The sequence below is a fragment of the Mastigoproctus giganteus genome, chromosome 3 (genome assembly GCF_048544385.1).
Source record: "Mastigoproctus giganteus isolate SK-2022 chromosome 3, ASM4854438v1, whole genome shotgun sequence".
Classification (NCBI taxonomy): domain Eukaryota; kingdom Metazoa; phylum Arthropoda; class Arachnida; order Uropygi; family Thelyphonidae; genus Mastigoproctus; species Mastigoproctus giganteus.
Window position 1 is genome coordinate 217,883,493 of NC_143577.1, and position 12,128 is coordinate 217,895,620.

The 12,128-nt window shown below is 36.0% G+C and overlaps 1 protein-coding gene across 1 annotated transcript in view; it reads left to right on the top strand.

Moving 5' to 3' along the window:
• LOC150088723 (uncharacterized) overlaps nt 1-12,128 on the top strand; it is a 96,349-nt gene that overhangs the window by 4,469 nt on the left and 79,752 nt on the right. Inside the window, exon 2 of the mRNA XM_090370292.1 lies at nt 11,262-11,427. Within this exon, the coding sequence (XP_090226418.1) occupies nt 11,262-11,427 (166 nt within the window). The remainder of the gene's footprint in view (nt 1-11,261; nt 11,428-12,128) is intronic.

Genomic DNA, 12,128 nt, shown 5'->3' on the forward strand with positions numbered 1-12,128 from the left:
TTCAGTGTCACTTTGACAACCTTGGAGAACAAATTACTCTGCCATACTGCAATTACAATGTAAAGTTTTTGGTTTATTTATGACATTGTTCATATAAAATGCATTTAGTGTTTAGCTGTAAAACTCATAAAACAGTAAAAATGTTTAAAATATTTCTCAGATAAAATTTTTAAAATATTAACAATTATTATGTTTATATGTATATAATTTATACATAATTTAAACACCTCAATATCAAAGTAGTTTCCCAACTGATTATATACAATTGTTCCAACATTCCTGCCACTTCTGGAAGCATTGCTAGAAGTATTCAGCTGTGAACCAGTTGAGTTTTTTGTCACATTAGTATTAATAGTGGCAAATTCTGAAAGAATGCAATTTTATTAGTATTATTAATGGCAAATGATGCAAGAAAGCAAGCTAATAGAGCATTTGCCAAAAAAAACCCCATTACTTTGTCCAGTTTTAGTTTTTCCTTGAATTTATTCAAACTGTCCAATTCCACAACAACGGATGGAAGCTAGTAGTAGTATTAGTGGCATGTGATGCAAGAAAGCAAGTGTTATGAGCTTATGCAGCATCAGCCAAAAAAAATCACACCATTCCCTCCAAATGCTTGTCCAGTTCCTCCTTAAATTTATTCAACCTATCAACTTCCACAACGACAGATGGAAGTTTGTTCCAGCAATTAACCACTCGCTGGCTAAAGGCAAATTTCCGCACATCTATTCTACATCTGTCCTTTCTTAATTTGAATTTATGCCCCCTTAGGTTCGTAATCTGAACAAGTGGAAGGATCCCATCAGAATTCAGTGTGCTCAACCCATTCAAGGCCTTATACACCTCAATCAGATCACCATGCAGGTGCCTAGTCTCCAGCCACTGCAATTTGCAGAACTTAAGCCTCTCTTGGTAAGAGGATCCCTTCATTCCCCTCACCAATCTTGTTGCCCTTCTCTGTACACACTCATGTAAATCTACATCCTTCCTAAAATGTGGCCTCCAGACCTGTACGCAGTACTCAAGGCATGGCCTGACCATTGCCTTATACAGAGGGACAATCACCTCCTTTTCCCTGCTAGCAATATTCCTATATATCATTGACAAAACTCCATGACCTGCCTTGGCAGCCTGTCTGCATTGCTCAGAAAACTTCATATCTGACTGCACAATTACTCCCAGGTCTTTTTCATTTTCTACCACCTTAAGTGTAGTACCACACAGTTGGTACGTTTCTCTGGGGTTACTTCTACTCATATGCAATACTTTGCATTTGTCAAGGTTAAACTTCAGTTGCCACTTCTTAGCCCATCTGCCCAAATTATCTAGATCCTGTTGCAGTAGTACACTGCCATTACTGTCATTAACAACCCTGCCAACCTTTGCATCATCTGCAAACTTCGACATTAAGCCTGATATACCTTCATCAATATCATTGATAAATATACAAAACAACAGTGGACCTAACACCGAACCCTGTGGGACCCCACTAATAACATTAGTCCAAGAAGAGCAGCACCCATTGATTACCACTCTCTGTCTTCTCCCACTTAACCATCCTTTTATCCATTGTAGCAACTTACCCTTAATACCATTCTGCTCCAATTTGTACAATAGTCTTCCATGCGCAACAGTGTCAAAAGCTTTCCTGAAATCCAAATATATGATATCAAAATTATTTTTTGCATCCAGTTCCTTTGTAACCACATCATAATATCCTATCAAATTTGTCAGACAAGACTTTCCCTTAACAAACCCATGCTGTGTCTGAATTATTGCTGCAGTCTTGTCTAGATTCATGCAAAAAAAGCATGAATGCAATGCTTCACGCAATAAACCACCTGTTGGCTGAAGGCCAACAGGTGGTTTATTGCATGGTTTATTCTGCACGTCTGTTCTGCAACCATCCTTTCTCAATTTGAATTTATGTCCCCCCTCGTGCATAATCTGTGCGAGAGGAAGAATCCTATTCAGCACTGAGTTTGCTGAAGCCAATCAAACCCTTAAATACCTCAATCAGATCACCTCACAGGTGCCTAATCTCCAGATGCTGTAATTGCAAAACTTAAGACTTTCTTGGTAAGAGCAACCCTTTGTTCCCCTCACCAATCTCCTTGCCCTTCTCTGTACTTGTTCTGGCAGCTCTATATCCTTCCTAAAATGAGGCCACCAGACCCGTATGCAGTACTCAAGTTGTGGCCTGCCCATTGCCTTATACAAAGGGATAATCACCTTCTTATCTCTGAAGCAAAATTCCTGAATATCATTGGCAAAACTCTCTGTGCTGTCCTGGCCATCTGTTTGCACTGCTCAGCAAACTTCACATTGGGCTGCAAAGTTACCCCCAGGTCCTTTTCATTTTCCACTACCCCGAGTGTAGTACCACATAGTTGATACATCACTCTGAGATTATTGCTACCTGATATGTAGTACCTTGCATTTGCCAATGGTAAACTTCAATTGCCATTTCTAAGCCCCTCTAATAATTTTTTCTAGGTCTTGTTACAGCAGCATACCTTCATTACTGTTATCAACTACATTGCAAACTTTTGTATCATCTGCAAAGTTCAACATTAAGCCTGATATACTTTCATCAATATTATTAATAAATGTAAAAATCATCAATGACCCAGCCAAACCCCTGGGGAATACAAATAATAACATCCCTCCATGAAGAGCCGTGTCCATTGATTACCACTCTCTGTCTTCTCCCACTTAACTATCCCTTTATCCATAGCAGCAACTTGCCTTTAATTCACACTGCTCCAATTTGTGTAGTAGTCTCAAAATGTGCAACAGTATCAAAAGGTTTCCTGAAATCTAATTATATGATATCAAAATTATTTTTTGCATCCAGTTCCTTTGTGACCACATCATAGTATTCAATCAAATCGGTCAGAGAAGACTTCTCCTTCATAAACCAATGCTGTGTCTGAACCATAACTGCAGTCTTGTCTAGATGACATGCAATGCCTCTTTAACCAGTGACTCCATTATTTTCCCCACAACAGAAGTTAAACTAACAGGCTCAGAATCAACAGGTTGATAAAATAACAGGTTCAGGCTTTGAATAATCGCCTGAGGGGGCCTAAATTCAAATTGAGGAAAGAGGTTGTAGGATAGATGTGTAGATGTTTGCCTTTAGCCAGCGGGTGGTTGATTGCTGGAATTGTTGAGAACTGAAACAATTTGAAATTTTCAAAGGATAAAGAAGTATGAATATTCCTCAGGAGCTTTTTATACCTGTTTCATTTGCTAAATTATGATATACACATCATGTTCCACCTTGGTATCTATTACCATTTGACAGACGCTTAAGACATGTACAAGGGGCATTCAATAAATTTCACTAGCCAACACAATTTTTACCTCCAAGAATTTAAATGCTGTTTTTAACCAATTTTCATGTCACATCACAGCTATTAAATATAGAGGGGGGTTACGTTTTACCAAAATATGCCAATTTTGCATAATCTAGCCAAATCAATATGTCATACATTACGTATGACATACTGATTTATTTTAACAGATATGAGCAATTCTCTGAATTTTATCAATCGATTCTGGCCTCGGTTTTCTTGTGATAAACATAATCAGACTTCTACCTCTGGTTCTTGGTTCAAATTCTGATGCAACAATTTACAGTTTGAAGAGAGCACACTTGGCGTTTTTGGTGAGGATTTTTGTAGGCCGTGCCAAGGTTTTCCAAGTATTAACTGATCGTGACATGTTCTCACAGTTGTAAATCTATCTTCCAAACATAAACAGCCCCTCGAGAGTAGGAGGATGCAGCCCACAACTGTTGCGGTAGCAGTAAAATAATTTCCAGCTCTACCTGATGAAGAGTACTAATTCTACTCGTGTGAAAACTGTTTTCACACGAGTAGAATTAGTAAGTTGCCACCTCTATGTACTGTGATGATAAAAATTGAATTTTTGTTGTTTTTATATTATAGTGTTCGAAACTGAATTTATGTTTTCAGCAATTCATTTAGTGCTACAATGAATAAGCAGACGCATAGGAAGTGTATCAATCATCCAGACAATTTTGGTTATGTTTGTGGATGGTTTACCCCCAAAGACTCAAAGGGAAAATATCTATGACATGAAAAATAATATAAAAGTGTTGAAAAACACTTTCATATTATTTTTATTTCGGATATAAAATTGGTGATCAAGACAAACCTTGGGCACCTCAAAAGCGTTGTATTATTTGTATCACAAACCTTAAGAAGTGGTTACATGGCAAACTCAAAGCGTTACCTTTTGCAGTCCCTATGGTTTGGCGAGAACCATCGAACCACATTAATGATTGCTACTTCTATATGGCAAATATATCTAGTATGTCTAAAAAAAACAAAGACAATAATATGCTTGCAGCAGGAACAAAGATTTCAGTGTTTTGAAAAAGACCTGAAAAGTTTTTGAAATATTTTGCTACAGAGGACAGTATGTCTTTTTTGCAAAGGCATTATTGGACTTCTGAAAGAATTAGGTGTCATACATAAGTCAAATGAATGGTGTTTATTCATAGATGCTTCAAAATTTAGTTTAAAAGCAGTTTTGCTTCATAATGGCAACGAATTTCCATCAGATCCTGTGTTTCATTCAGTTGGACTTAAAGTCATCAAAGCATGTCTAGGGTTCTACATGCTATAAAATACTAGGATTATAGTTGGAACATATGCAGTGATTTTAAGGTTATCGGTTTGCAGGGGGGGGGTCGGTTCACAAAATGTTGTTTTTTGTGTTTGTGGGGCAGCCGTGTGACAGAAGAACATTATGTTATGCAACATTGGGAGGCGCCTCCGTAGTCAGGTGGGAAGGAGCAGCAGCAGTGCGTAGCACACGCTTCTTGATTCGACCGGGGTTCGAGCCCGTCACCACCAAATACGGAGGATGCAGAAAGGTCATGGAATGGCCACCGCATATCCTGGAGCAATATGGCCTTAGTTGCTAATGCTCCAAATAACAAAACAAACAAGCAACATTGGGACAAGCAGGATGGGTTTATACCAGGAAAATGTAATGTAAAATATATTCCTTTGGTGCGATCAAACAAGGTTCTTCTTCCACCCCTGCACATCAAACTTGGATTGATGAAAAATTTCGTGAAGGGATTAGATAAAGAAGGTAACGGTTTGCATACTTGAGAAGTGTTTCTTAAGTTAACATATGCCAAACTTAAGGAAAGAATTTTCGTAGGACCCCAAATTAGGAAACTCCTGAAAGACAATGTTTGAAACCCAGTTAAAGGAGGTTGAATTAGCAGCTTGGCAATCATTTAAGGCAGTAGCACATGGTTTTTTGGGTAATAGAAAAGAAGAAAACTATGAAATGTTGGTATCTAATTTACTCAAGTGCTACAAAAACATGGGTTGTTGAATGTCGTTAAATTCATTTTCTTCATTCCCATCTTGAATTTTTTCCTGAAAATCTGGGAGATGTGAGTGATGAACTAGGGAGTGGTTTCATCAAGATATATACGCGATGAAAAGTGGTACCAAGGTCGCTGGGATCCTGTAATGATGGGGGATTACTGCTGGTTCTTTGTGAGGGAGAGTAAGCAGGAACACAAGAGAAAATCTCTTAGTAGCAAACATTTTTAAGGACAGTTACTATATGCTGATTATATATTATTGAAATATAACTATTTCGCTATGATTTATGATATTTTTTCCAAAGTTAAATGAGTTATAGAGAACATATAATATTATTTTTACACTTCTATTACATATTTTTATACTTATATAACTTGAATTATATGTATATATATCCTTTTATTTTAACATCAAATGATGTACCAAAAGTTGGTACACCTTTTGATGTTGTGTGATAGAGATTTTTTATTGTAATTTTTGGAATCAGCGTGTTTATTTCCCACGGAATCACAAATTTTCTTCGTGGAGGTATGACAAAAAATATTTTTTATTGGGTAGAGATTATCTACCTACCTACAAAGGAAATGAGATAGAGGCATCTGTTTTTATTTTTCAATGTAACTCCCTGAACTTCAATACGCTTGTTCCATTTTGTTGGCAATGAGGAAATACTTGAAATAAAATTCTTTGTCCTGTCCATCAAAGAATGCAGAAACAGCCGACTTCAGTTCATTATCACCAGCAAAGTGACATCCACGTATGTTTTTCTTGAGGTGTCAAAACAGAAAATAGTCTCTGGGAGGAGCCAGGTCTGAACTGTAAGGTGGATGGGTAAGGTCTGCAAAGTCACAGTCTCTCAAAGCAGTAGCAACAGCATGTGACCTGTGCAATAGTGTGTTGTCGCGAATAAGCAGCACACCTCTGGAAAGTTTTTCACGGTGTTTTTCCTTTATGACTTACTTCCCTTAGGTTGCACAGTACGGATGCATATGACTTCCCAGTGACTGTCTGCTTGTGTTCCAAGTGGTGAATGCACAAGATTTCCTCAGCATCCCAAAAAATGGTTGCCATAATCTTGCCAGCTGTATGTTGTGTCCGAAATTTTATGGGTGGCGAGAACCCTTGTACTTCCATTGCATTGATACTTGCTTGGTCTCAGGATTCCAGTGATGAATCCATGTTTATTTAACTAGTAACAACTTTGGAGATGAAACTTTCAGGATCTCTTCTATAAAGTTCTAAATTCTCCTCATAACACCGTACTCTAAATTTCTTCTGCACAGAGGCTAGAAATCTGCAGACCCACCTTGCACTGGCCTTAGCATCCCCAAATGTTCACGGAGGGTGGTTATAACTATTCCCTAGAGACTTGGTGCACCTTTAAGTGTCTGCCATTCAACACAAGGGTTTCCACAGCTTGGCACATTTCTGGAGTGGTCGCTGTCACAGGCCTTCCTGGACTTTGATTATCTTTGATGGACTCTCTATCCCACTTGAATTGTTTTGACCAGAATTTCACCTGGTACTCTGAAGGTTCACTGTTGCCATACACAGCCAACATCCTTTCATGAATGGCCTTTGGCTCATTTCCTTCTTTTGGTGAGAAATTTGATGATGGAATGATGCTCCAATTTCAGAAAATTCATAATTTGATACAGGTGTCTTCCTTCTTTTTGTTAACAGCAGCACCACCTAAAACATAGTGGGATCAAAATTAGTATGATTCGAGTTGAGATATGTAGGAACATGTTAAATCATGAATTATTGAAATATTACTATGGAAAGTACCTTAGGCAGATAACTTATTGAATACCCCTCTTGGCTTTAACCAGTAATGTAATAAGTCCCCCTCCTTTGCTTACTCATCAACTTCATCTTCTATCATCATCACTGCTTTTTGTAATAAATAGTCTTAGAACTTTTTTGATCAGACCTTATAAATGATTCAAGTTTGTTTCAGGCACTCTGGATATTTTTTTGAATAGATTTGTTTCAGATGAGAAATGACTAATTACTGATGAGAAATAATGGGAGTGAAGTCGAAAAATATGTAATTATTGATATTTAAATTTCACATGATTATTTAATGAAAAAACTTTCCAGCCTTTCCCTGGAGTTGATGGCTTATACCTTATAATTTTAAGGGAGGCAGCAAGTGAGTGAATTAAAGCTAATTGTGAGCACATCACTGGAGTCAGGAAAGATTCTGTTGGATTAGAAAAGTGCCATTTTATTGCCAATACATAAAATGGGAAATTACTGACTGGTTAGTTAACTTCAATAGTAGGGACAATCATCGAGTCAGTAATTAAGGTTGGAATTCAGGATCATTTAAATAGAAATGAAATTCTGAAAGATACACAGCATGGTTTTGTAAAGGGAAAATCATGTTTAACAAATCTGGTTTTCTGACAGGGTCACTCATGAGCTGGATTTAGGGAATAATTTCAACATTGTTTATTTAGATTTCAGCAAAGAATTTGACCCAATCCCATATGAGCAGTTTCTTTATAAGCTGGAACAGGTTGGAATCACAGAGAAAATCCTTAGATGGATAGCAGGATAGCTTCAGAGAAGGAGGCAGAGGGTTGTGATAAATGGTTATTCCTCAGATTGGGTTAATGTATGAAGTGGAATTCCCCATGGATCAGTATCGGGACCATTGTTGTTTTTTATTTTCTTAAATGACATCGATGACGGGATAGAGGGTGTGATGTTTAAACTTGCAGATGTTGTATAGATTGGTAGAGTAGATAATGATCACTGCCAAAAACAGCTTTTTCAGAGACTTCAGGGATGGTTAGAAAAGTGGCAGCTATGCTTTAATTCAGCAAAATGCAAGGTCTTATGCCTGGGGAACAGTAATCCCAAAATAACTTATGCACTTGGTGGAGTTGAACTAAAGTCAGTAATGGAAGAAAGGGACTAGGGAGTTACGATATGGTCAGACATGAAGTTCTCCAAGCATTGTAGACAGGTTGCAAGGAAGGCCCATGGTGACCTATTGATGATTTATTGAAATATTGCTAGTAGAGATAAGGACATCATAATCTCATTATATAAGGCTATTGTTAGACCACACTTGGAATACTGTGTTCAGTTATGGAGACCGCACCTAAAGAAAGACATTGTACTTCTTGAAAGGGTTCAAAGATGGGTAATTCGGCTGGTGAGATTGGCAAAATGGTATCCATATGAGGAAAGACTGAATATGTAGGATGCAGAGCTTGGAAACTAGGCTCCTTAGAGGAGACTTGATTGAGGTGATTACGGCTCAGAACGGCGAAAGTAAAGTGAATGAGTCTGAAATTTTCATGGTTATAAATGATTCTAGACCTAGGGGCCCATGAATTCAAGTTATAGGAGAGAGAAGTTTAAACTGTATTGCAGGAAGTTTTATTTTAGCCAGTGAGTTATAAATTACTGGAATAAGTTACCTACATGGGTGGTTGAGGCTGACAGTTTAGGGAAATTCAAAGGTGAGGAGGGAAATGCATAGGTTGTCTATTTCCTTTTCTTTTATTATTTATTAATTATTATTTTTTTATTATTATTATTTTACCCCCTTTTTTGGCTGGTGCAGCATAAGCCTTAGGCTTCCTTACAACATATGGCCATTACTAATACTTGCATGTCTGAAGGCTGTTTAGGTGTTGAGTGGACATAGTACAAGTCACTTCGCTTAAAGTGTTACTGAGAGGTGCCAGTTCAGGAGCAAAACTAGTAACTCTTTCTGCTGGATTTTCTTCCTCTGGGCTTTTTCATAAAAATTCTTCAGAATATTTTTCAAGATCTTTAATCTATTAAAGAATATTGGGTTAAGCCTGAAACTTTGCTTTGACAGAACATCTATTGGCTTTATTATATGAAATTATTGTTATATAATTATATAACAATAATTTCATATTGTTATGAAGTTACAATACAGTTGCCAACGTTGTTACCTTGTGGTAAACAAAGTCTAACTCAGTCAGTGTTCAATAAATTAACATTGACTTGAGTTAAGCTTTGCATGTCATTTACCAAGTTGTAGAAGTGAACAAGATATTTACTTTAACATAGTTGAAAGGAGTACATTTGGAAAATACTAATCCTCGATTCTTACTTTACAGATTCATAGAAAAATCCACAGTGTTTAAGTGAACATAAAATGAGCAGTTAGAGCTAAAACTGTAGTCATTAGCAACTAGTGCTCAGTGCTCCAGAAAAGCATACTGTATTTGGCTTACTGTACGGTTGTAAAAGTTAAAACTCGATTAAAGAAATAGCAATTTTTATTACTTCTGTAAAATAAGACCACCTGTGAAGACAATTTGTTTAAAATTTACATCCAGAAACAATCTTATGATTTGAATTTGATCAACATTTCTTTATTCTTCAATTTGCCATTCTCTCCAAATACAGTAATCAAACATGATCTTTTAATATCTCAAAAGGTGTAGGAACTCCCTATGATCTTTGAATTTCTCAAAGAGTGGAGAAATTCATAAAGGCCTCTTCACTCATAGCTGTTTTTAGCTAATGTTGAGCAGGAGTAGGGTTCCCCCATTGAGTTATTCTAGGTTTTTTCAGCCTGCACAACATGCAAATCTGTGCATGAACTTGCTTGGACAAGGCTAATATATTATAAACCATGTGTGCTTGCTTACCACATAAACTGGTGCCCTATGATGAAAATAACAAACATGCTAAAAAATTTCGAACCAATTATGTTGTCATAGCCCATTAGTTGGCACACTTTGTGTATTTTATACGCCAAAAACAGTAAAAATTATAAATTTAAATATCATTTATTATTATATTGTTGTGAATTTTAGTATTTCTCTAGTATGATTATTATTATTATTAATAGCCATATGGTGCAAGGAAGCCTGAAGCTTATGCTGCACCAGGAAAAAAAAAAAGTTCCCGAGTTACCTTGAGAGACAGAGAGTCAAAAGTAGAAGGGAATCACCAAGAAAGAGAAGAATAATGATATGGCATTCACTTTTTCAACCATTATTTTTTAATTGGAAAAGTTTAGCCATAAAAAAATGCTTTATGCTACCATGAACATCAGAAAATACGTGTTGCTTGGTAACTTTCCATACAGTGGAAACTTGCCACTTGCTATCCCAAGATTTGGTTGGAAAATATTTGTATTTTTCGGAGAGCAAGACTAGTTTCTCATGATGTTTTTTGATCTTTTTATACAATATAATGTCAGAATTAAAAATAAATTTTTGAAGTTTTCCATTTTAAATAGTTTCTACTTTTTTCTCTAAAAAACTGTTAGTGAAGTAAAGGTACACCTACTAGATGGTTAATTCTGCTTATGTAATCTTAATATAGAATAAGCATATTTCTGAGAATCTCTCTTGCTCATCTCCTTTATCAAACATGAATATCACAGAATGTAATTCTGCCTGTTTTTTTTTTAGGTAACTCCCTGTTATCTTAAAACTGATTCATCTAGTAAAGTAGTCTGAATTATGTTTTGTGATGTTTCCATTTCATAAAAAAGAAAGCCATTTCTCTGAAATTAGTCTTGGCCATATGGTGTCAGGAAGCCATATGATTTGTGCAATGACAAATAAACAAAAATGATAAGATTATGAGAGAGAGATGATAAATCATGGTAAAAATGTTTTTATTACTATTAGAACTTATTCTCCTGCTTTAATTTTAGTTGCAACTAAATCTTGGTAATAATTCAATTTATAGTATTGTAATCCCTAAAATGCAATTTTACTTGGTTTAAATTCTTTCATGTGTTGCATTTAAAGGAAACTGCCCTTTTTGTTGTTGGAAAACTCTGAACACACATTGTGGCTTTTTTGAAGTTTGTTCTGAAGCAGTCATTTTTAAGAAGTGTATAAATATGCATTTTACAAATTTCAGATTCGTACTTGGCAAAGTCTCTCACGCTGGGAGTGGACCTATTTAATATTCTCAATTACTAGCCTCTTGGCAGCAATTGGATTAACAATTCAGAGGTTATCACAATTGGAAAATAGTCTTGAAAAGAGCGATTTTACATTTGGATTGTTACTTTTGCTTACTACAGGTAATATGTGTAAATGATACATTTTTTAGATGGAAAATTTCAGAAATATTAAATAGTTATCAGTATTGAAGATATTTTTTTATAATTATAAGTGGTATGGTTCAATATAATTAAAATGGAGTGTAGTACTCATTACATTAATCATGCTAACTGTATTTCAAACTTTCATTCATATCTTATTATGTGCAGATTATTGATTCAAAAGAAATGACAATCAAAAAATAAATAAAATAAAATAAAAACTAGATTTTATCTTCTTTTTTATTTAATTTTTTTATGAAGACCCCAAACACGAGAGGTATTAGAACCTATAGTAATTAGTGCTGTGCTTGGGTTGTAGGTTGAGAACAACGAAAGAAGATATTTCTTGACATTAGATTTGAACTTCTGTAGACTGTAATTTTCAGGAAATATGTACGAAGGAAAATTGTTCCAGAAAATGGCAAGTGAATGAATAAACGAGGAAGATGAAATGTTGGTTCTGTAAGTTTGAAGTTGGACAGTAAATGGATGTTGGCTTGTGGCGACAAGTGTTCGGCCTGTTTTGAAAGACAGAGCGGGAATGATAGAAGCCAATTCAGAAGAACAGTGCCCATGGAAGTATCTGTAGAAAAGGCATGCAGCAGAAACAGTACGTCTATGAGACAGCGAGTGAAGAGACTCTGTTAGAGAAGAGTCATTATTAACCTAACTGCCCTATT